This window comes from Anomalospiza imberbis, chromosome 11, assembly GCF_031753505.1.
Source record: "Anomalospiza imberbis isolate Cuckoo-Finch-1a 21T00152 chromosome 11, ASM3175350v1, whole genome shotgun sequence".
Taxonomy (NCBI): domain Eukaryota; kingdom Metazoa; phylum Chordata; class Aves; order Passeriformes; family Viduidae; genus Anomalospiza; species Anomalospiza imberbis.
In genome coordinates, this window is record NC_089691.1 from 10,249,896 (window position 1) to 10,274,864 (window position 24,969).

General features: G+C 35.4%; 1 protein-coding gene across 16 annotated transcripts in view; it reads right to left on the reverse strand.

The window, feature by feature from the left end:
• ERC2 (ELKS/RAB6-interacting/CAST family member 2) overlaps positions 1–24,969 on the reverse strand; it is a 414,962-nt gene that overhangs the window by 254,922 nt on the left and 135,071 nt on the right. For 9 of the 16 annotated variants that reach the window (XM_068201794.1, XM_068201809.1, XM_068201799.1 and 6 more), the window contains 4 exons: positions 10,788–10,925; positions 5,968–6,108; positions 5,286–5,426; positions 1,855–1,890 (listed from right to left, as the gene is read on the reverse strand). In XM_068201794.1, coding sequence (XP_068057895.1) covers positions 1,855–1,890; positions 5,286–5,426; positions 5,968–6,108; positions 10,788–10,925 — 456 coding nt within the window. The remainder of the gene's footprint in view (positions 1–1,854; positions 1,891–5,285; positions 5,427–5,967; positions 6,109–10,787; positions 10,926–24,969) is intronic. The other 7 variants (XM_068201804.1, XM_068201803.1, XM_068201801.1 and 4 more) reach the window with 3 other exon arrangements.

The window sequence follows — 24,969 nt, forward strand, 5'->3', positions numbered from 1 at the left end:
GTTTAAAGTTTAATCTGACATTTCTCTTATAGAAGACCTTGGAAAATTTAGTCTTTAATATTTAGAAAAAGGTTCACCTGAACTCCAGACTCAGTACAGCATGATATTTTCATGACAGAACAAAGACAATAATGCAATTTCATATAATCAATTTTGCACAAAATCTCATCGGCTATTTCAAGAAGTTCACCTTTAAAGCATAAAGAACTGTATGTCCACTTCTATTTACAACTTATTCTCATACATGTAGGACAAGAAAGCAGGTGAGCAAGAGAAGTTTATTTTAAAAAAATCATCTTGTAAGTATAGTACGATTGCCTGGTGCCAAAGGAAAAGGATCTTACACCTATTGCTTTGCAACTTCCAACATGCTGTCCTTTTGAAAATTAACCACATAAAGGCAGAAAAAACAGTTAAGAAAAGGACTGATTTTGGAATACCACACACAAACAGATTAGGAAATAACAAATGAATTCTATACAGCAGAATCATTAATACTGAGCTAATGACTGGCCAGTATTTATGAAAACTAAGCTAAAAACTAACAGTAAAAAGACTCCAGTCTGAAAAGACACGCACAGGAGCAGCGCAAATGACGTTAATAGAAGCATAACTACCACAGAAGTGACCCGAGATGATGGAGGAAAAAAGGAGTTTATCACTGAAAGGGACAAGCTCTTTCTCCAGCTGTGCCAGAGGGTAGAGGTGATAATATCAGGTTTAATGCTATTGTGCTGAAATTTATGACCAAATTCTAAACACAGGCAACCAATAACTTTAAAAGTAAACACAGCACATTCTGTGGGACTCTCTTTTCCCACACAAAAGTCATGACACATCCATTACATGGCTGGCACTACAAAACCTAACCATAATGGATCCCAAAGCTGGAATCCTGGTCCACGAACACTCATGGCAAAGCTCCCATTGACTTCAGTGATGGCAATACCTCCTCTAATGTGTAGTATCACATTACTTAAGCTACAAACCCACTTCTTCTATATATGCACTATCCAAATTACATAGTGATTCTGACTAGGATTACTATGTAAACCATAGCTTTTAAATTGCTCGTACATTTACATCATTTTTCTGTCCTGTGATGCTCACAGCACATTAACTGTAACAGTCTCAGCCAAAAAGATGCAAACTCCTCTCTGCAGAGAAAAGGTTTGTTGCTGCTCTTCTTCAAATTGAAGGAGTCAAGTTAAAAGAGATATTATGCAATTAAAACAGGCATTTGTGAGAATATTAATGCTAAATAAGCCACAGCAATACTGTGCTTTTTCAAAGACTGCCTTTTGCATTTATCATTTTATATTTCAGTATTTTCTTCACTTAAATACAAAGTTTCCATGTTCCTAATGTGTAATATGCTAAATGTATGCACTCTTTCATGAGTAGAAGAGATCTATTTTAGTCATATGGACTTTTGAAAATACTGCCAGTGATTTCCTAGATATTATTATTCATCTAATTAACTCTGTCACTGAAGATAAGCTGAATAAATCAGGAGTTACGTAAGTTTGAAGGATCAAATAAAGTACTATACAAGGAGGAATTAAAAAGCAAAGCAAAAGGAAAAAAAATTCTGCATGCATTTTCTAATGGAGAAGTTGAGGACCTAAAGGACGTTCATTTTCTCAGAAACGCAGTATGCACCTATTTAACACATTTCACATTCTTAAAATGGCCTTCAAGTCCACAAAGTTCATTTATTTGGATATAATGGATACAGCAGAGTGAGCACCAGGAGTGTTCTGCAAAGCTCCACAGAGGAAGAGCACAACACAGTAAGGGAATGGATCCTCATGCTTCCATATGTTACAGCGGGCATTTTAAAAATGAACTTACTGGATTGTACATCTGATTGAACAACTGCTCAGCTTGCTACATTGCAAAGTTGGTAAGGAGTGAAGCACAGATAGGAAAAGAAGGAAAGATCCGGGAAAACAGCATTAGCTCAACAAAAACAGTGCATTTGCACGTAAGAACATGTCATCAAAAAAAAAAAAAAAAAAAAAAAAAAAAAAAGTAGAAATTTAAGATTCTAAACATTCCTTGGTGAAAGTGAGAGGCACTGGGGAAACATAAATGTTGACTTTGGCTCCTAAAAAAGAATAGCTGGAGTAAGAAACTTAAGGTTTGTGTTACTTTCCCTTTCTCAAGTTAAATAACCCATGAAATAAAGAGAGGTGTCCACTTTTGATGATACATTAAGTGCTGGTCTCAAGCAATGAATCACAAGAAGTGCTTTTGGCTGAGGCTGCAATTTATCACCAAAGTTTCTAAGACAGTAATAATAAAAGATTAATTAAATAGTATCATTAAATTACTTTTCTTTTGTTTAATACAATACTGAATTTTCTATGCAGAATGACTTCCAAACAGTACAGCTTGACAAATAGTACTTTAGCAACTGCAAATATGTCAGTAAGCAAGTAAATTTAAGATAATGAAAAACAACAAAGGGAGGAAATTCTGGAGTGGATAATAAAGATTATATATACATACATATATATAAAACACTTTGCTACCTATTAGGTAATTCCTGCTGTTCTTCCACAAGTAGCAATACAAAGTAACTCAACAAAAATCTATGGAATCTGGGGGAGAAAGCAGTGACCATTCTCTGGTATTTAGAATTTTTTTAAATTTTTTTATGAATTTCAATCCATATTTGTCACAAAATGTTCAATAAGCACATCTAGAATTTAAAACATTATTTTTTATAACAAAACATAGCAAAGTCACATGAATAATTTTTTTGTACAAATATTCTTTTCATTATTTTTGAAATGTGCCTACTGTGTAAAATCATGGGTTCAGAATCAGCATCTTTTTTCCTGCCAAAATGCAAAAAGTCCAGTGTTGCAGGACTGAAAAACATTTGGATCTAGTCAGATCAAATAAAATCCATCTTTATTATCAATAAATAAATCCTATTGTCTCCAAAAAACAGAAAGGAGGGAAAAAGCTGGGGAGGAGAAAATCCAGAAGTTGTTTTGGTGTTTTTTATTTACAATTTTAGTTTGGACTTGCCCTTTGTGCACATTTTCCTTCAGATATAGCACTTACCACCATTAATGCTCATGCAAAACTAACTCCCAGCAAGTGTGCACAGAGCACTATTTTCATATTTCTTAGTTTAATTTGTTAAAACTTATAAATCAACATTGAACTATAATTATTTTACAGCAGCACAACAAAGTACCTCCTCCATGACATTTTTAGAGAGGAGTACTGTGTAAGCTGCTTGGAACTTTTTCAAGGAGACAGCCCCTTGGAGTGGGTTTGGAAAGAGAGAAGTAAACTGTGCCAGATCCCTCTGCTCCTGCAGAGGTTGATGCTCACACGTGAGCACACTCATGGGACACGGGGGATCATTTATGACCCTGTCGCCGTCCCCTCCTCCTCTGACCCAGACATGGGCAAGAGCGACCCAGGTTTCTGTTTCACTCACTTTCCTGAGGAGTGAGAACACGGTGCAGGTATTTTTCTGGGGACCAATTACTTTTAACGCAGGGTATTTACAGGTTTGAACATAAAGTATTTCATTAAAGAAAATGTGAATTGAAAATGACTGTTTGGAGTCTACTGTCATTAACAGTCACTGTTTCTGTTCAATTAAGCATGCCCAGAAAGAAGGTTGTAACTGCATTTTATTGTGGAAATACCTAGTCTCCTGAAATTGGTGGGTGAATTTCCACTGGGGCTTTATGCTGTATTTATGATATAATAAAACTATTATGTTTTCAACTTTCATTCAATAATTGTTTGTATTTATACACAAGAAACATGCTCCCTTTTTATACAAAAGACATCCCAGACACCCTCTGACTTCTCTAAGTGCTTGTTTTTCCATGGCTATATGATGTGCTTATATGTACAGTCATAAACGATTGACTTAGGATTTCAAGTCCTTCAAGAGGATTTTGATGAGGGTTTTTTAAGTGATCTGTGCTTCCAGGGTTCTTTTAACTATATTTTTTAAATGAAGAAAAAAAGATATTTCAGATTGTAATGAAGTATCTGCTGAAGTGGAGTGCAAAGTGTACAAACATTTGTTCTAACAAACTAAAGCAAACTAAATGACTTCCAGATAAACCTTTTTTTTGGAGGTTTTAATTTGACCATCAACAGCATTTTTATGGTATCAAACATTTAAGTTGTGTTTCCATTTGTATATGCTTATTGAAAAAAGCTTCCCTTCCTCTCAATTAAAGATCTAATGCAGGTACCTAACTGCACATATTCATTCTGAATTAAGAAAGAACACAAGTATAAGGTTGAAACACTGGTATCCTTTATAATTTGCAATACCTTCTTCACAGGTCAGGCTATTGAAACAATGCTTAATCTGAGCAGGATCCTACTCAACCTGGGTAAAAAGAGTGTCAGAATATTATGCTAACAGTGATAACATTCACAGAACAAATATTAATTACCAGAAAATGAAAAACTATATCAATATTAAAAAAAAAAAACAACACTTGATGTACACTTAGTCATGAATTGCAGAAGGCAAACGTAATGCCTGACCCCATCAAATACATAATGAGAACAATGAGAGCAGACATTACTACAACACAGAGAAAGGTCAAAGAAACAATGGTATCAAAACACTTGCAAATCATTTAAGCAAAATCTAGTTTATTGCAGCAATTTAAGTAAAACCATGTAATAAAATACAGGGTTTGTACGTTTTCCTTTAAATGCTTGCTTCCACTTCCTGCTGAATAGAAATACTGAATTGCCAGCTGATATAAACTTTTGATTATTTTGCTTAATTATCACAAATGTATTTACCAACAAAGCCAAAAATACATCAAAATAAAACCTAGCTGGAGCTTTCTTTTTAGAGGCTCATTTTTTTTATTAGGAATTACAGCATTTCTTAGACAAGCCTTTAATTTTTTTTTCTCATCCCGCAAACATTTCAATTTACTTCTAAAAGTGGTGTTAATTCACACATATATAAATTGCTGGTTTGATGATTCCTTTCTGCCCTTTTCCCTCCAATGTCCTGCTCTCACTTCATCTATTTGTTGCAGCTTCTCAGAATTCCCTCACAGAGGTACTGAGGACAATTTCTGAGACGCACTAGTGGCTTTGGTACAAACCTCTTGAGAAAAAGCAGTACTTGATGCAAGCATCAGCAAACAGCATAAGATGGGTAGATTCTAGATTTACTCCAGAAGAGTAAATAAGCTCATAATTTCAAAATGAGGGTATGCGATGCTGATTTTTGTTTTGCTGATTGTTTGTTTGTAGATGGAACTTACCTTTTTCAACTGTGCTTCCAACTTACTACACTCTTCTTTCTTTTGTTCTATGGCTATTTCTAAAGACTTAAGTTTGGAGTCTCTTTTCAGCCCTGCTGATGCCAATGAAGATGCATGTTCTTTGAGATCGATTAAACTAGACTGGAAAACGACCAAGAGTAAAAAGTTAATTCCTAGTCACCAGGACACTAACTCATTGCCAACTTAGCAATCACTTGGATCCTGTTCCCCCTCCCCCAAAAAGAGTTGACTCAAACATAAGCATTGATAGCAAAAGACACCATTTTGTGCATAAACTGGAACCACGGGAGCTGGCATGCAGTGAAACACAAACATTCATAATACAGACAAGCTCATGTCAGATTCTGGAGGTACAAACACACTGAAAACTATTTCTCTAACTGACAAACGAAAACGGGAGCAGCAATGGAATAGCTGAGCCTAGTGGAAGCTTAGGTAAAGGACAAAGTAGAGATTGTGATGCACAACTACGTAAAAACTGAAGTAATAGTTTATGTACAAATGAGGACTGTGAAGAATGCTTAAGAAAACAGCAGTTCTGAAGCTGAACACTGAAGTGGCAGAATTTCAGTACTTGACATGATTCAAGAGTAATGCTAATGCTCTTTCTTTCATCATAATGACAGAGATAGAAGAGCAGAGTTTTTAAGAAAAGACTGACCTCTTTTTCTGTCAGTTCAGCTTGTAAAGCATTAACTTTCTCCTTCAGGTCCTTGTTTTCTTTTTTATAAGATTCAATTTCTTCAAGTCTTTCTCTGTCATCTCGATCTCTTTGCTCCTTCAGACGCTCTATTATTCTTTCCTAACAAGAGAAAGAATTGCAAAACAGAAAAGTTGGAAATAATTTTACGAAAAGACAGCATTAAATTTGTTTGCATTATGTAGCACTTATTAAAAAAAGCCTGCAGAAGCAGAGGATGATTGAGTTAATAGTATAAAAAGTCAATGCAAGATTTCTCTAGATTTAAAAATCATAAGATCAAGTTTTTAAATACTTGATAAGAGTAACACTGTACAGGAACTTCATTAAAGACCTATACTGATATGAGTATGTTTAGTTTTGTAATAGATGTGGAAAGATACTTCAATAATGTATTTCCTGTATTCATATGTGATTAAGTCTTGAAAAAATTCAAAAAAGCCATGACTAGTTTCCCCAGAGGCCGTGACCAGTTTACTCAGCTTCAATTTTGTTATTACTCTACAGTGCTTGCAATAAGATGTCAAAGTTCCAGATCTAATCAGCCACTTGCTAACTATCAGTAATTTACAGTTTACACATATTATATTCTGAGGTGTCAAAAGAAGAGTTGTTCAAGACACAGAAAAAGTACCCTGATCCAAATTAAGAAACACAAAGGAAGATTTTTCTATGTAAACCTACGGACATTTAAACTCAGCTATGTTTCTACATATTTTGCTGATTTCCAATAACTATTTCAAGGTTTGCTGACTATCACCATTCATTGATTGGGTGATTAATTCAAAGGGTGAAATGGAAAAAGCAGACACAGCAGTATGGTTTAGTTAAGCTCTGATTATGTTTTACAAAATCACAATTCATCAATACTTGAAGGATGCAAACACTAATCACAGAGAAATACTTAGGGTACAATGAAATAACCACTAGAACTGCATTTCAGCTGGAAGCAGGTCTTTAAGCAGAGTATCAGGAGAACTACTGGTATCATTTGAGTGGTGGCAGTCAGGGGGGCAGTAGAAGCAATAAAATTTAGGTCCTGCACTCAGGTCAGGGCAATCCCAGGCTGGGCAGAGAACAGACAGAGCAGCCCAGAGGAGGAGAACTTGGTTGTGTACAGTGACAAAAAGCTCAACATGACTCAGCCATGAGCACTCAGAGCCCAGAACACCACCGGTGTTCCTGGGCTGCAGCCAAAGCAGCGTGGCCAGCAGGTCAGGGGAGGTGACTCTGCACCGCTGTCCTGCCCTGCTGACACCCACCTGGGGAAGAACTGCATCCAGCTCTGGGGCCCCCACACAAGGACACAGATGTGCTGGAGAGGGTCCCCAGGAGGGCCAGGGAGATCTAAGGGCTGAAACAACCTGGAAGGTTGTTTGGAAGGTGTCCCTGCCCACAGCAAGGGGGTTGGAACTCGGTGATGATTTTAACATCCTTCCAATCTAAACTTATGATACTAAAGAACTTCAGGTTTGTTCCTAATAAAAAACAATGCAAATTCTTAATACCTTGTATATTAATATTTAAGATGCCAGCCTCCATAAAGTAGAATAGTTTAATAACCATAAGCATTCAGTTTCCACCTGGTTATATTCAGAATTAATTTTTTACCAATTCCTTCTTGAAGATTTATTTACCCAAATGTTTTTTTCATCTACAACAAATTAAACAAAACACTATATCATCTTTTTAATGAACAGTATATTTTTTTCTCAGTCAATCACAAAAGAAGACTAATTTATCTGTCAGCTGCATAAGGCTAAATGTCAAAAATGTGTTAAAAGGCCCTAATAAACCATGTTTTGCTTGATTAACAGCTAACTTGCAGAAATCCCAACAATGTGTTCTTGTTTCAGTCTTGTTTGCGTTGGGCAGCTTTCCTTATGCACTAATCTGGGACCTCACAGGTCTAATCTATTTGCACTTTATCACAGAAGCAGGAACTGAATTGCCCCAGCATATAGCTCCATTATCAGACATACTCCATTGCTTATCTGCTGTATGCTGCTGCAGTAGGACCAACTTTATAAATATCAGCTTCATGAAAGCAACCTCTTGAGCTGCTTTGGGCCAGCCCAAGAGCTGAGATATTCTTTGAAAAGTTTCTTGTTATAACATCAAGGCAGCTGATAGCACTTTTACATAGTCTGATTTTCAAACTTTTTTTCTTTTTTAATTGCACTGTAATCCTTATTATTGTTGTTACAAATTTTCAGTGCTTAGAAGAGGCTCTGAAAATAGGGATAAATAGTTGAATGAATATGTTTTGCAGCTTAGTTCCGAAATGAAATCAAACACGACTGAAGTTGATTTCTTCCCGATTCCTGACAAGAAGACAAATCACACCAGCAATATCATCAGAAAAATGATAAGATTAAAAGAAGGAAAATTTGACATTGTTTTATTATGTCTACATTAATTTCTCATTTAATGTTCCCAAGATACCTAATCACTAAATACCAAAGAAAATCAAAAGACAGATACTTGGAAAAATCTATTTTCATAAAGAATAAGGAGATGTGTTTTCTAATTCAGAGCCAAAATCTTAACCTGTGTATTTTCAAGAAAAATGCAGGAAAACATTTGAGTTTTGGAGTTTAAAAATAGCTTTATAATTCATTAATATCATATGATCATGTTTTAATTTGTTTTTTTCTTCCTATAGAAGCTAAGAAAAGCAATTCAATCAGATTCCAGTAAACTGTGGTTAGCTAAACTTCTATGAAGAAATTTTATTTCTGTTTTAAAGAGCTTCCCATGACAGTCTTGAAGAATTTTATTCATTATTTTTAAATTAAATTCTAAAAACTATTGAATGGACAAAGAATTAATATAATGCAAAAAGCAGCCTAATCTCAGAGTATAAACAAAAAAATTGTATAGTTGAAAAGTAGGTCTGATACAATTTCTATGAAGAAAAACAAAGCATGCTAACAATGCATTTCCATAGAAATGGAGACCAGGTATTAAATGAAAGCATCATCCTTTCCTGACAGCATTACATACTGAATTGATAAAAGCACTTATATTGATGCACTTGTTAATAAATCACTTAGGGTTCCTGTTTTGTCCTATTTGGGCAAACCTCTTTCATATTTCTACCAGTATTCCCAGTGGAAATATTTAGTAACTATTGATAAAGTCTGTAGGTCTTAAGAATGCTACTGCATAAGAAAGTTACTGAGAGCAGTTAGGAGGAATTGGGAAGCTGGACACAGAAAGGAATGAGGCACAGGTGTAAACAGACACTGTCAAAGTATTTAGCTGCCAGAAGACACACGAGAGTCAGGTGTAATTGTCCATTTGGAATTTCTAGAGGATGGCTACTGGCTTCTTTCAGTGTGTAAGTTCATCCCAGAAATCACCCTTGACTTCAAAAAATCTGCCCTTCCAAGTGTGGCCTTCAAGCAATGGAAAAGAAATTGAGGCTGATCTCCCTGTACAACAATCAAAATCCTAAAGAGAGATGCATTTACTTGGAAATTTTCTCCTCATTGTGGCTCATGCTCTCAGATCAAGCACCCCATTTTTCAAAAGCCAATTTGAATCCTAACTCAGCAGTGCTGCTTGCCTCCTACTCCTATGCAAGTCTCCATTGTGACAGTCACTCTGCTTCCCAAATGACTGTTTTAAAAAACCCTCAGTCGCCTCTATGGGCATTTTGGGAAAGTGACTAATCCAGATAAGATAGTTTACAAAGAGAGAAAACAGACTAAAAAGTACTTTCTGTCATTTTTTTTAATAACATGCTGTGAAATTGATGAACACTGTGTCCAGATTAGAAGTGAAAGATTACAGAAATTTGTAATTTTACTGTATAAATAAATGCTTATCCACATGAATCAATAACAAATAAGAACTTTTTTCACTGTTGTTAACCAAACAAATGCTAGGAAAACAATTAAACACACAAGAAATAAAAAAATCTGACATTAACATTCTATGTGTCAGTACCAACACCACAGCAGCATTTTCAAGTCATATGCAGTCATAAATACCTTCATAGGATTACACACTGCAGAATGTCACATATTACTTTACTCTTCACATTTAAGTAGTACATATTAAGATCTGTGAGCTGAAAAATGTAGGTATTTGTACTAATTTTTTTGGCATATAAATTCACTTGCATTACCTCATATTCAAAGTGAACTGAAAGAAGAAACCTGACCTCACTGAAACTGGTAGGAATGTTGCCACTAATTTAAACAGTCCAGATTTATCCCTTCGCCTAGATATTTTCAAATTAAAGGCATAGAATTTGTAAAGGAAAAAAAAGGAATGCTCAATATTTTTTTTTAAATGAAACAGTTTCACTTAAAAATGAAGTGTAGGAAGCCAATAGTGCTCACAGTAAGCCAAGGTAACAGTTGGTACAGCCATTTGCTCTTGGCCCGTGCTTAATGGGCCAAAGAACAGGATAATCAAGATCACAAAGACAGAAAAATGCCCAAAACTCTACCTTCTTTAAGTCAGGTGTCCAATGCCTTTCAGTTCTTTCAGGAAATAACCACTCACCTCATTGACTAAGGCAAAATCTTCCCATGTCCTGGGCCATTTTCTCCACAAGCATTCAAAGGACATCACTCCTTCCCCTCCAAGGTCTGTGTCAGTTCATCCCCGGCAGTCGCTCCCTGCTCATCCTACCAGAACAGGGCCACCTGCTTCCCTGGCAAGGCCCTAGCCTTTGGGAGAGCTGTCAGGCCAATTTAGAAGCACATTTTCTGCACACACTTCACCCACAAGAGCAGCACATAAAGGTTTTAATGAGAAAACATTACCTTTTCTGATAGAGCTTCCTCTAAGGTTGCTAGTGCTGTGTCTGTATTACTGGAATCCGTCTGCAGCGACTTCACTCTGTCTTTTAGATTAGTTAGTTGTTTGTCTTTGTCCCTAAGTTGCTCCTGCAGATTTTCAATCTGTAAATAAAAACATTACAATAATCACCAACCTTGTCATAATGTTCCAAGAGGGACTTGAGTGCTGAGTGCATACACATCACACATATGATACACGTGCCTCATTATACTGCCAGGTTTGTAACTGCTATATGACCAACAGTTTAAACTTCAGTCATTTCTATTTTGCTTTCTTTTGCTGAAGATGTATACTTTTCCAAAAAAAAAATAAAGGGAAATCTCACTGCAGTCAGGTATTATTTAAATATTTTCTGATATTAATCACTCTAGTTTAAGGTACTGCGTTATCTCAGTAATTCAAAGTATGTCTGGAATTACTCCTTTAGATTATTCTAGTTCAATAAGAAGGACAAAGAAAGGGTGAGGCAAAGCAATTTGAGTGAGTCTTAAAATGAGGAAGAAGAAAGATTATAATCTACCTATCTAAAAATCTCTTCTTCCATGATGCCTTGCTGAAAGAAAAACTCAGCTGGGCAGAGATCAGGATGTTTATTCTTAAAAAGGCCAAACCCACAAACAACCAAACAAAAAATCTCAAGGGGCACCACTTCCATTCACTTTCTTCACCTCCATGAAAATTTAAAAATGCCACTCTCTTTTGAATATTTTAACTTCTTTAAATAAAACCTGTTCCTCATCTAGAAAGTATTTGAACATATAGCTAAAGTACCTATAAGCACACTGTCATGACTTATAGTGGTTAATTCAGGAAGGGGTAAATCATAAAGGCTTTGCACAAAAAGTTGTCCACAGAGCAATGTGGACTTTGGAAGCAAATGTGAATAAAAGCACTCAGCTGCTGATGGTCATGGCAATCCCCTTCTGTGGCTGTAAGGCACTGTGACCTCAGGGCAGAATGCAGGGGGGTGTGTGTTATGTCAGATGTGTAAAATTTCATTGATTGTCTCTTGGAAGAATCCCCCTCCCTCCATCCTGCACTCTCAGTGCCACTGATTATTATGCACCAACTGGCACAAACCCAAGATTTGTTACTTAAGACTTCACACAAATAAATAGTAACAAGAAAATTAACTGCTCTGTTGTTTTAGTGTGCCACTTCAGATAATATACGAAAATACGCCAAAATCCATGAAGTATCATTAGTTCAAAACTGGTTTTAAATATGTTGTCAACATTGCACAAATTATTACTGTCAGCAGAGATTCAAATTCTTACTTTCATCAGTGATTTTTTCGGTTTGGATCATGTTCTCTTGCTACTGAAATGAATTCAGTTTTCCTGTTCATTTTATAATGTAATGATTTTTTTTTCCACATAGCCAATATCTTTCCATTTAAAGCAACTCAGATTTTAAGAGAAGCAGAAGCTTTTACAGTTACTTTAAAGATTTCTTTACAAATGTGAAGTTGAATTCAATGCATGTGCAGTTCTGCAGAAGTCAACAGTTATGTCAGTAAAAATTTGATCTCCATATGCAGGAATGTACCACCATAATCAAATACACTTTAATTTGGGGCACACCTTGGTAAAAATTCTCCTACTACATTATACAAGTGTGAGAGAAAAAATCCTGAAGTTTTGACATCATATATATCTACAATTAACAAGTCATAAAATCTACAGTACAGCTGTGTGCACTGCATAAAGTGCGATTTTAAAAAATTAAATTTTAAAAGAATTTAAATAAAAATTAAAACAAAATTTAAAAGTAAATTTGGAGGAGCACAATTCAATTAGAAATTCTTTATAGTGTGTCAAATACAAGTCTTGTAACTTTTTTTCTTTTTCCTTAATATACATTGTTTGGTATATCAGATTACTGCTATGAGCCAAAGATTCCACTTGCTGTGTAAACCATAAAATACTATGGAATATATAGAAAGCTCTTTTTAGGAAGACCTGACATAGAATAGCTTACTCTTGTGAATGACCTCTTGCAATATTTTTCTTCGTGTGTATATTTTATACAGATACAGAAACATGATACACGTGTTAATGAGTTAAGAACTTTTTATTTTATGGCATGTGTATTAGTCACATCTAAAATTACATTAACTGGCATTCAGAGGACTGCACACTATGTTTCTTTCTTTACTTCATCCAAGTATTAATGATTCCAACAACTACCTCATGACACCCTGTGGAATACTTAAGCAATTGCACATTTCAGCTTCACCAAAACAAATTCTCAAGTAAAAGGGAAATAAAACAGGAGAGTGAATATTGATTACATGTTCTTTGAAACAAAGTTAAGATCTGGTCCTTTACTATCATCAGCTTGACCTACCAATTCTAGGCACCCTAAATTAAAGTACTTATTTCCTATGCACAGTGCTTATCTGAATTCCACAGCATTTACACTATTTCCTTCCTTTTAAAACTAATTGAAAATATGAGCCAACCTTAACCAAGAAAACATGTTCTAAAATTATTCAGCATTTACAAAATTCTTTCCTCAGAGGTAAAAGAGAACAGGCAGCAAATTAAAAACATCCCCATTGAATCACAACTGCTTTAAAATAAGTCACTCAATACATACTCCATAGATAAAATAAGAGGAAAGGATCTAATTATTCTTCTATTTGTGCTATATAAACTGAAAGAAATATTTTCATGGGAACAGGACCACACTGGGGTATGCTAAAGTAGAATCAGTACCACAGAGTATTTGCTCTTTGGGATGGGCACAGGACTAGCAAAGACCTACTGCTGCAGACAAGACTATGATCAGTTAATCACAGAGTTTTCTCAACAATACTACAGGAGACAAAGAGATTGAGATGTCTCACATGCTAAAATCTTGGAACACAAGGTATGATTTAGTTCTTCCTGAGATTTTTAAATGCAGAAAGAACAACAAACCCTATGGTCATCTCTGTCATTCTCCAACACACACATATATTTGGGTACAAGCATTTATGTAAGAAAAAATTCTATTATTGAATAATTACTTTTGAGCATGCCTGAATTCAGTTTATGGCAGGGACTGTCAAGACCTTCTTAATCCTCAAGTACTTCTTTTTTCTGGTAGGAAGTTAGTTACTGTGAGGTTTTGTCCACATCTTTTTCTTACCTCTGTAAACTGCCATGTCCCTGTGCCAGGATGAAAAGAAAGTGCTCTATTCTGTCCGTATTTCAGAAAGTGTGTATATTCCCAGGGCTTAACCCAGACTTTATTCCTTCTTTTAAAACAATACCCTTACAGATAAATGTCTTTCCTATGAGGCATCCTGTCAATAAACCTCAAGTGCTAATCTTGTCACCTTTTGGCGACAGTCTCAGGAATGCTTATTAAATACTCAAGGGATTAAATTAAATCTCACCCGCAGACAGGCTTTAAAAGTCTCCAGTAACGCAAGTTCTCAAAAGAAAACTCCTTTCATTGTCAAAATTAAGGTACTGTACTATGGAACTTGCAAGAAAATTACATAATCAAAGAAAATGTTCCATGCTGTAACAATTTGCCTTCAGAGATGCATTAAAGTATAAGAGAATTTAAGAACCTGGAAGAAAGAAATTATCTAAGACTTCTAGGTCCTAGCTAACAAAAAAAAAAAAAGCCATATATTTAAATTTAGCATCAAGTATTTCCCTCTCTTCTCTGTATTTGAGTTTTAAATAACTCAGACAATAAGTATTTTGTAACAATGGGTTTTTTTACTCCAAAAGTTCATTTTGCTCTGTTCTCAATTTCTACAGGCAGAAGTTTTTCAAGATTTGTTTCATATTGAAGCACAGACCATGTCAATTCTAGTGAAGTAGATCAGTAACGTAAGTTTAGTTTTATATAAATTTAAAATTGAAACCTAGGAGAGAAAACAGAACTTTTGTATGTATCGTTTGCATTAATTACAAAAAAAAAACCCTTTGTATTTTAAGAAATTAAATCCTACTAAACAATTTTCCAGATACTGTTACAGTCCATTTTAAACAAGTAATGGCATTACAAGAAAAAGGGATCTAATAAGCAGCATTCATCCAACATGAGCATTATCTATGACTACTTTAAAACTTAGTATTCATTTTCAGACTTTGCCTTCTGCCTTACAGACATAGATAACAAAAGACAAAAGTAATGTAACTATTAATCAAAACAGGAAAAAAAAAGGCATAGTTCAAACATAAAACTAAATGGCTACTTACACATAATTTATTTTTATTAGTAAGATTCGTGGTAAATGTTCTGGCTCATATGGTCCTTTTCAGAAACATTTCAGGATGTCCCAGAACATGAAACCAGCTTTGGTAGTGACTCAGCAAAGTAGATGTCTACAGACATCCCAACATCTCCTTCTGGTGTCTGTGGATGTGTGCATGCTTAATTTGCAATGACAAAGCAGGAAAAAATGAAATTACTTTACCCTACCATGACTAAAAATATTACTGAGTAGTAATAGTAGACTTAATACTTAATTTTTAGCAATATCTTTTTTACTAAATGGTGTACAGTTATTAAATACCATATCAGGCAAAATATTGGAAAATTAACAGGCTCTACAGTAGCTATTTGAAGTTTCAGCCTATGGAGTGAGAGGAGAAATTTTCCTTAGAGTCACAATACTACCTAAATGCAATTCTTAGTTTAAGCAGAATTTCCAGTAATAAAATGAACCCATTGAAGGACAAATTCTGCTTCAACAGTTTGACATTGCAGATTGCTTTTGGACTTGAAAGAGACTGCCCCAAAAGTGCTTCCTCAACCAGTGCCAGTAACTTTCAGTTTTTATTCCTTTTAAGTAGGTAGATGGACAAGTATTAACTAGGAATATTTTTCAGAAGTAAAATATTACATACTTTTAGATTCCAAAAATTAAAATAAATGTTATGTTAAAAAATTGTCCTATAATACAAAACTCCTTAAAATAGTATAAAATAGGGGGTTGCAGCTTGCAGCTGAATATGTTCATTAAAGTGTAAGATTTGTACTAATCTTCTGCTTGACTAATGTAACTGGAAAAAAACTTGTTAATCTTAATCTTATAATGACATGATAAAATACTCTTGGATTCCATAATCCAATACCCACTAAAGTGCTTGATTATGTCTCAAAAGAACAACACTTCTTCCTGGCAGCTGCCTATTGCATAATATGTTCTCAATTTAAAATATTTCCAAAGTGTCTTCCTATTACTACCTTGCAAATTTATATTTTCCAAATTGAAGTAATACAGCAGCATTTTACTCACTTCAGATTACAATAGTAATCATGGTTCAATAGTACTTTTTAGCTTTTATATTCTTGTGTTATTTTGCCCCATGAGGCTTTCTTCAACACCAGAGGTTCTAGATAGCCCAAAGCATATGGCCAGCTCAATCCTACTGGATTACCAAATCAGAGACAGTAAAGGTGTTTTTAAAGCTGTCCATAAATATTACATAGCCCTTTGGGTTATGTAAATAACATCTCCAACTATGGATATGCTGTGTGCCCATGGAGAAAGCAGTCTCCAGCTCAGTAGGTCTGCAAGGTTTCCACAAGAGGTGACTGATGTGTCTGAAGTCTTTTTACCTCAAGCTGCCTTCTGGAGGACAGCTCAAAGTGCCCCAGTGCAGCTGCAAAGTGACTGTCCCAAAGGAGCTGATGGAGCAGGCTCTGCTCAGACATCAGCCCTCACTCACACCAGGGAACAGAGCAAAGGCATGCGCTGGGAATCACCCCACTGCCACCTTCCAAATCTAAACCAGCAGGAAGAAAATAATCCTTCCCAGTCTTGCTCTACTTGACAAGCTTAAAAAACAGAAATATACATTAAGACCAGAATAGGAAACCAGAAAAAATAAAAGTAATCAGGGCCATTTTTCCTGATGTACATTTGCACTGCTTCCCCCCATAGTTACAGCTGTAGCAAGATCGCGGACTCCAGGATGGTTTGGATGGATGAGAGATCTCTGAAGTCAGGTCTTAGCAAATGTGGTTTATTAAAAGGGGGAAAGGCCCTGCTTGGAATTGTCAGGCGCAACTCGTGGCAGGCCCAGGGAGAGAGGAAGAAGGAGAGAGAGGGAGCGAGGGTTCCAGGGGAAGGTCCAAGAGAGCGTCCGGTCCCTCGGGCACACCTTATCAGGGGGCTTCAAGGTGGGCTGGAACAGGACTTGGGCCAATGGGGTCACAGATACCTGATACTGCAGGGGAGGGTCACAGGTGTGGGATGAACCATACATTGGGGTGAGACAGAGCATTCCATCTGACCCTGGGACCTATCTGCAGGTGAAGGGCATTGTTTAATCAGAAAGGGGGATTGCTTTCAGCCTGGCTATACTATTGTTTTCTAGTTATTCAGTAGTCAAGGTTTGTTATTTCAAATCTAGTTCTCATCTCAATGTCTGTATTTTCCAAATCTTTTGCCAGGCAATCATATTTATAAGGTTTTCCTATTTCATCTTCCCCAACAACAGCAATTCAATACAACACATATTCTACTTCTTTAAACTCATTTTTTTGCTGTTAAGATCACACAGCTGATCAGATTAATACTGGGGTTTGAAAACTTAATTTTGTGGCTGATTATTATTTGTATATCTATATTCTGTATATGTAAAATTATTATATTCTGTATATTCATTTACATTATCAACCACATGATGGTGTCCATTTTATTCAATGCACAACCATCACCTTCCTTTTTCCTTTCTCTGAAGTTGCTGATTTTAACATGCAACTTGTCTAAAGAAGAAGCAAGTGCTTTGGGCCAGAAGCATGTTAATTTACACAGTGTTTAAGCAAAATAAGGCTTCAAGTTCTAACTGGTGTCTAACTGAACACTAAAGCTGTAGTAGCAACCAAATATTAAGAAAATACGAGGCAAAAAATTGCAAGTTTGCCCAGATGCCGATATGTGGAGATGGGAATTTTCATGAAATTAATTAAAGAAAATAGAACAAGCAAAAAGAAGGGAAAGGCACAAAATGATGATGCATGATGAAGTAATTAACACTGACAGCAGAAGCACAGCTGTGGGGTTCAGCCACCTGAACAGCACTGAGCTGCTTTTATATTGTATCTTACTAAAAATGTCACATTTTCTTACAACAAATCTCCCTCCTAAAGAGTAAGCAATCGAGGAATAGAGGAATATTTTAAGATCTAGAAGACATTCTTGCTGTAAACAATTTAGTCCCATATGTTCACTCTGACCATCCATTCCTTTGATAGTCTACACAACACATCCACCACAGTATAGTCATAAAGCTGCAAATGCAAAAACATTATACTAATGACGACACAAAATTTACATCGATACCAAGCTTCTGAACAGCTGTTAAACAGTAATTAAACTTTCCCAGAGTATGCTAAGGAAAGTAAGTCAGTCTGTGGTAGAATTCAAAGATCTACTCAAATAATGTGCAAATGTATCCCACATCATTATTTGTTCTGTATGATTCAGTTTGTTAAATGCATCAACTGAGGATTAGAGAATACTCAGGAAAAACAGTACAGTACAGAAACAAAGTATTATTACAGTATATTTAAAAATCCAATAGGATTTGAACTTTATCTAAATAGAAAATACATATACCAAATAATTTCAGAGAGAGAAAAAAAAAAAAAAAAAAAAAGAAGGAAAAGAATCTATGAAGTGCTGATCAGTAGGGGAAAATATGTCATTTACTGGGATATGCAGTAATATTCTCTGGTCAGCAGTACCTGTTATATGTGACTTTAAAAACAATTGTCTTTATTCCATGATTGGAAACATCAGTCTACTGTCTCATGTACACATAGAAACTGAGAGCATTCTATTGCATCAATAAATATAAGCAAATGCAACTAAAACTGGAGATCAAAAGTGGTAACTATCTTTTCCTCTTCTTCTTCCAAAACAAGCAGGTATATTTGTTTTATTGTGCAGTCCCTGAAGGAAATAATTCATCCACTTTTACTTACTGTAAGATTCTAGATCCTTTCATAAGACAGGATTCAAAGTACAGGTACAGGAAGGATTCAGAGGAATCAACAAGCATTAAGAAAACAGAGAAGTGCACTGAGTTTTCATACAGAGAGCAGAAGAAAACTCCCCAGGGCTGCTTGGGAAGAGCTCTGCCCTCAAGTCAGCTGATACTTTTACAGGGCTATAAAAGCAGGTCAGTGGGCAAACGAGCCAAGAGAGGAGAAGGCTGTCACACAGAAAGGAGCTCCTGGACTCAAAGCTTGGCTTTTGTTGCCAGACTCAAGCTGAGAAAGAGCTGGAACTTAACGCTAAAATTAACCTTCACCAGGAAGCTAGCCAAAAGAAGCCTGGGCTGATAATATCCACTTGTGTATCTGGAAATACTCAGTCTCTGTCTCCTTCTCCTCAGGGGCCAATAAATTCTCTGAACAAAACAGCTTGACTCTTGGACTCTTCTAAGCAGGACTCACAATCTTGTGAGACATCCATTGAAAAGCTTTTGCTCCCATTATATGTATTTACTGTGATGTAATTCAGAATGCAATTGTTATTTTCCAGATAGTAAATACAGAAATACAAAATAGACTAACACATAATTACATTTATGTCAAGAGGAGGCAGACATTCATTCTTAAGCTAATGCTTCTTATAATGTCTGTCTGTATATATGAGGTGCAGATTTTCAGCCTGGGTTAGTTGGGTACCTACATCTCACAATATTTTATGAGTTACAGGCTGATTACTGAAATTTTTTTGAAGTCTAACCCAATTTGCACATTGAGAGCACCTGAACTACTAGTCCGAGTTAACCATGAAAAATAATACCTTTCTGCTCAATACTACCTTTCTGGTGCTTGAAAACATCTGGTGATATTTTACTCATGGCCAGCTTTGTATTACTTGGTGTATATCCTTATAATATAGGCTACATTGGCTTACACAAAAAAAATTAAAGACTACTTTGCATGAAAAACTATTATACTATGTTATATGCCAGTGAAAGTACATCTGCTTTAATATACTGTAATGTAAATTCACACGGAGAAAATAAATAAAGCTGCTTTGGCATTCTTATACTTTTAATAAAGATCATTGAAGTTGAATGTGATTTTTAGTGTGCATCTTGTCATTCCTACTATGTCTGTATCATTTGGGAAGACTGGGGGGCCTCGGTCCATATTGAAAAGTTACAGCACAACTCATATAAAAGTTAACAGATGGTGAGAAGAGAGAGGTGGCTGACAAGCTGTACAGACAAGTGTTGGGCAACAGGGAACACTGAAAAGGAAAGCTACAAAAGAAATAGAGTAAGAATAGGCACCTCAAGAGGCTGCAGAAAGAGAGCAGAAGCCAGCTCGACAGTAGCTTGGGAAGTTTTCCAGAGCAATGAACACAGAGAAATCAAAAGGCTGGACAAGAACAGGGAGTAACAAAAGGTGTATGGTGTGTGCTGTGCTTTACAATACAGAAATACATAAAGAGAAATATATGTAATAGAAAAGGAAAAACAACATAAGCTGTGAAATAGATGACCAGTCTGTTCTGAAAGCAGATTTCATTTGGATATCCAAAGTATTACAAGAAAAAACACTAAAAAGCATATTACTTTACTTTTAATTTAAATTATTTCATTTTATTACATGTTATTAAAATAAATACAGCTATTAAAGAGCAATATAGTCATTTTATATCCTTAGGAAAATGATTAAGATAGGAAAACAGAGACACATCCAGAAAAAAAAAGATTTCCATTACAGAAAAGAGCCATAACCTTAAGTTCTGAATAACAGGCAGAAACCTTACAAACTGCTTCATTTCAAAGTGAAAAGGTTGAGCAGGTTGTGATGTGGAAAGGCTTGAAGCCTGACTTAATCCCTAGAGAAAAAGCAATGTTTTCATTCACTGTAAGAATCTCCTTCAAATCCTGCTTGTGGGCAGTGGAACATACTGTAATACCCTAAGATCCTTTCCAGGACTGCCTATGTTACCCAGCAATGAAAAACCTATGATAATTGAATTTCCTTTCCCATTTGAAGGCTATCCAATCACTTAATAGATGACCTTGTCAATCTGATTTCATGCTACTCATTTTCTAAGATTTACACTGTCCAAAATAATTTATCCTCATTTGTGATATTTATACCTTCAGAATGTTAAAATAAAAAACTAAGCTCTACTGACTTTAGACAGATACCCAAACCCGACAGGTTTTGACCATTCTTCTTGTCTGACACTTTCACATTTTCATCCTTCCTCCAACCACAAGATGTCTGAAATCACACATGGTTTTTCAGGTGGGATGACACAAAGGTCATTTAGAGAGCAGTTATCTTTTGCTCCACTACCCATTATTTCTGCAGACAGAATATTGGCAATTTTCACTACCACATCCCATTTGAAATACTTTTCAAAACTATATTAATCATTGCCTTCAGCTTCCTGGCATTAACACTCCAAATTTCTTTTTAGGCCAGTCATCATCTCCTTTTCTTCATCTGCATTCAAAGATGACTGTTTTTTTTTTTCCTTAATTAAAACAGTAAAGAATATTTTCTAAATGAAAATGCTGAATAAAGCTATATATGAGATAAAAGTCATTCTCACTCCAAATAAGTCCCTCTCAACTGCAGTTGTTTTTATTCTTTTTGATCGCTCTTCAATCAACTGCAATAATTTCTTTTATTATCCAAAGTATTTTTTTCGCTTGCATTCTTGCTCTCTTGAATTATTTTTTTTTCATATTCAATCCAGAATTATGATTTATAATAAAATATTTCAAATCTAGAAAGTCACTGCTCCACTGAAATACCATATACTTGATGTTAGCAATTCAGTTAAGGAATTGACACCAAATTTAAACTCTATCATAATTTGCAGTATCCCAGTTTTTCTTGCCTATTTTTCATATTTTAGTTTATGCACATGTGCACTTTAAAAATACCTGTTTTATTTTTACTAACACCACTATATATTTCTATTGATGGCTTAAGGTTACTCTTTAAATCACCAGCCTGAACAAAAGAAAAGAATACCTTTATTTCCTTTCCTGGAAAGTTTAAAGAGATATTTAACATGCTTTGTAAGGTTTGAATTTGAAACTCAATACATTTCCCATTTAAACAGCTCCTGTAGTTTTGATTCCAATGCAAAGCTATAAAAAATACAAGAGTCTAGACAAAAGCAAAATAAATGCACATTCAAACATCATCACACTGCTCCACAGGACAGTGTAACTCAGATCATCAAAAATTCCAAAAATAGCAAAAGCCTAATCCCAACATGCTACAACTAATTCTGTCAAAAGACCTGGCCATTAATTACATTATAACCCTAATTTTGTATCTCCTTATATGAAGAGCTTCACAACATCCCTTTCACACAGAACTGTGTGACAATATTAAACACATTTGGTACAAAGACTTCAAAAGTACAGACAGATAATTCACTCAAGAGATCATGTTAGTTTTACTTGATTGTTTCGGAGAAATCCCAGAATACTTTAATTAATTGAGAAACTTTCAGATATGTGCACTGCTCCTAATTTGAAACAATAAATTAATTGCATAGAACTTGTGAATAACAGGTATGTCACATCTGAAGGGAAAAATATCGCAAGTATGGTCCTTTAAAACTGCTCAGTCCTATTTAGTGCTTAATTACTTATGTCTTTCCACACTCTTACAAATCTTCTTGAGATTTCCCATATGCTCTATTTTCCAGTTTTCTTATAAAATATTCTACTTAATAATACAATACATCATCAACAGAAGAAAAGTATTAAACTTTACACTACTTTATTCTCAAATTAAGGCATAAAGGGGCAGAAAGCTTGAAAAGGGAGGAGGGATGCCCTAAAAATTGAAATTAATTTTAGATTAAATTTTTTTTAAATTTGTAATAGCAAAAAAAATTACATTGAAAGTAAAAATAACAGCCCTGTCCCCTCACCACTATAAATAATGGCTATAGGAATTTAACACAGCCATGTTTATTTCTACTATAAGAACACCCTTGCCTTCAAAATCAAATTTAAAACGTTGTAATGGAGAATCCAGTTTCACACGGTATCACTTTATACGAGTTTCCTGAAATACCAGTGGTAAAAAGTAGGAAAAATCCCCAGAGCAGCAAAGCTGAAATGGTTAGGGCAGCAATTAATCAGAAATAATAATATTCTTCTAATTGGAAAGTTTCCTTTTAGCTCCTTGGTTATAGAAACCATCTATATTCATATATAAGAGACAAAGGATTACATTTACATGAAAGAAAAAGCAGAAGGATAACAGATCCCGGCCCCCTTATTTAGAGATGTCTTTTCTAAATCATTCTAAATTAACATATGGTCAATGTACATAGGTTTAAACCCATTAAGAGTTGAAGTGTTCAAAAGGTTCATCAGAGAACTCGGATTCTTGTTACTATGAGATGTAATTTAATATTCTCACTATAGCTGCACCAAAGACAATGCACAGATTGAGTTTCACCATTAGTTACTGCAGGCCAGGCACAGTCTTTAGACATATAAACTATCAAAGCACCACTAAACTTAAACTGAAATGTTAAACGCATCAACTTGGATGTCTTTAATCAACATCTGCTGAACAGTTTAGTTTCTCTATAGCAGCAAAGGTAAGACAGCAATGCTTTTATGGAAATGTCTGAATAGGCAGTAATCTGTAATCTGATATGGTTTTGTGTTTAAGGTAGTTTGCTTTTGGTATGAAAAATGTCCTTTAAAAAGTAAAATGATTGAATTTCCTTTATCTTGTATCTACTCAAAACCAGCAGGTCGGTATGTGAAAGTTAGCCTCACTCTAATACCATCAACTACACAAAAATAAAGGAAAGGTTTTATAAATTACACCTATGACAGAAATTCTTTTCTCTCCGAATCAGTTTTCATTAGGACTCTGATGCCTACAATTTGTTAATCAATTTAGCCATCCTCATCCATTTTGCTTCCTTCAGGTTTTTTTTATTTATTGTAAATGCTTTGATGAAAGGATCTATGAAGAACACTCGCTGTCCCTTTTGCAGTTACAGGAAAATCCTGAAGATGCATTTGAAGGGAACCTGCTGCTGCAATGGCAGTGACACTGACATACTATACTAAAATGTGTCATTTTTTTCCCTCTGATTTATGTTTCTTTGCTGGACAATGAGAAGTTTCAGCAGCTGTCAGATGCAGCTCTCTCCCACTGAGCTTCATGTTCACTCTGTGAGCCATGTGCCCCTCTGCATGGAGGGCTTTGGCAGACACTGCATAAAACCCTCACAGGAGGGGTGAGTTCAGAGCTTGAAGTTAAGGACTTGGAATCCTTTAGAGATGATGTCTATATCAATGTATTACAGACTGTATCAGTATATTACACAGATTGACCATCTCTGTACTTCTGCAAGCATTAGAATTATTACCATTACATTTTGTCAGGCTTTCTCTTCAAGAACAGGCACTTAATTTTAACTGTACAATTCTCCAAAAAACTTGAGCATCACTTAGCAATGAAGCTACAGTAATCTGACAACAACTCCATTTTCAGTGTCTCCCATTCAGATGGTAGATACTACTGACAGTTTGGATTGAATGATGACAAGGATGTATAAGGACTAATGAAAGGTGTTGCAATCCAAAAATTTCAAGATAGATGATGAATTATATTACACTTCATAAATTGACAGTACATAGAAATCAGTAAGAGTTAAAGTGTGCAAACAATGAGAATTGATGAAGACAAAATATCATGCAAGAAATTATTGTCATTCTAACATATGACAAGCTCCCGAGGACAGTTTACAGGGGTGACCTCTTTTGCAAGTAAATTAACAAACTCCTGTTTTCTATTACTATATTCTAATTCCATGCGTTGAAGTTCTTCCCATTTGATCAGCTGTTTACTATCCTTCCATCATTCAAAAAATCTCAAAAATCATGGATTTATATTAAATAAACATTCAAATCAAACTATTTGTGGTTCCCATGACAGCCACAACAAAATCTCAGACTTAACCATGAATGAAGAATATGGGATAGGACACAGCAGATACTTCACTCAAATTTAAATTATGCTTTAGCACCCTCCCAATCCTGTCTGTCAACAAGCTTTAAGATGAAAACTTGACAGATTCCTGTGGGCCTTCAGCAGCTTCTCCCTCAAGATCAGCAGAAGGCTCTACAGAGAGCAGCATGCAGAGCTCCC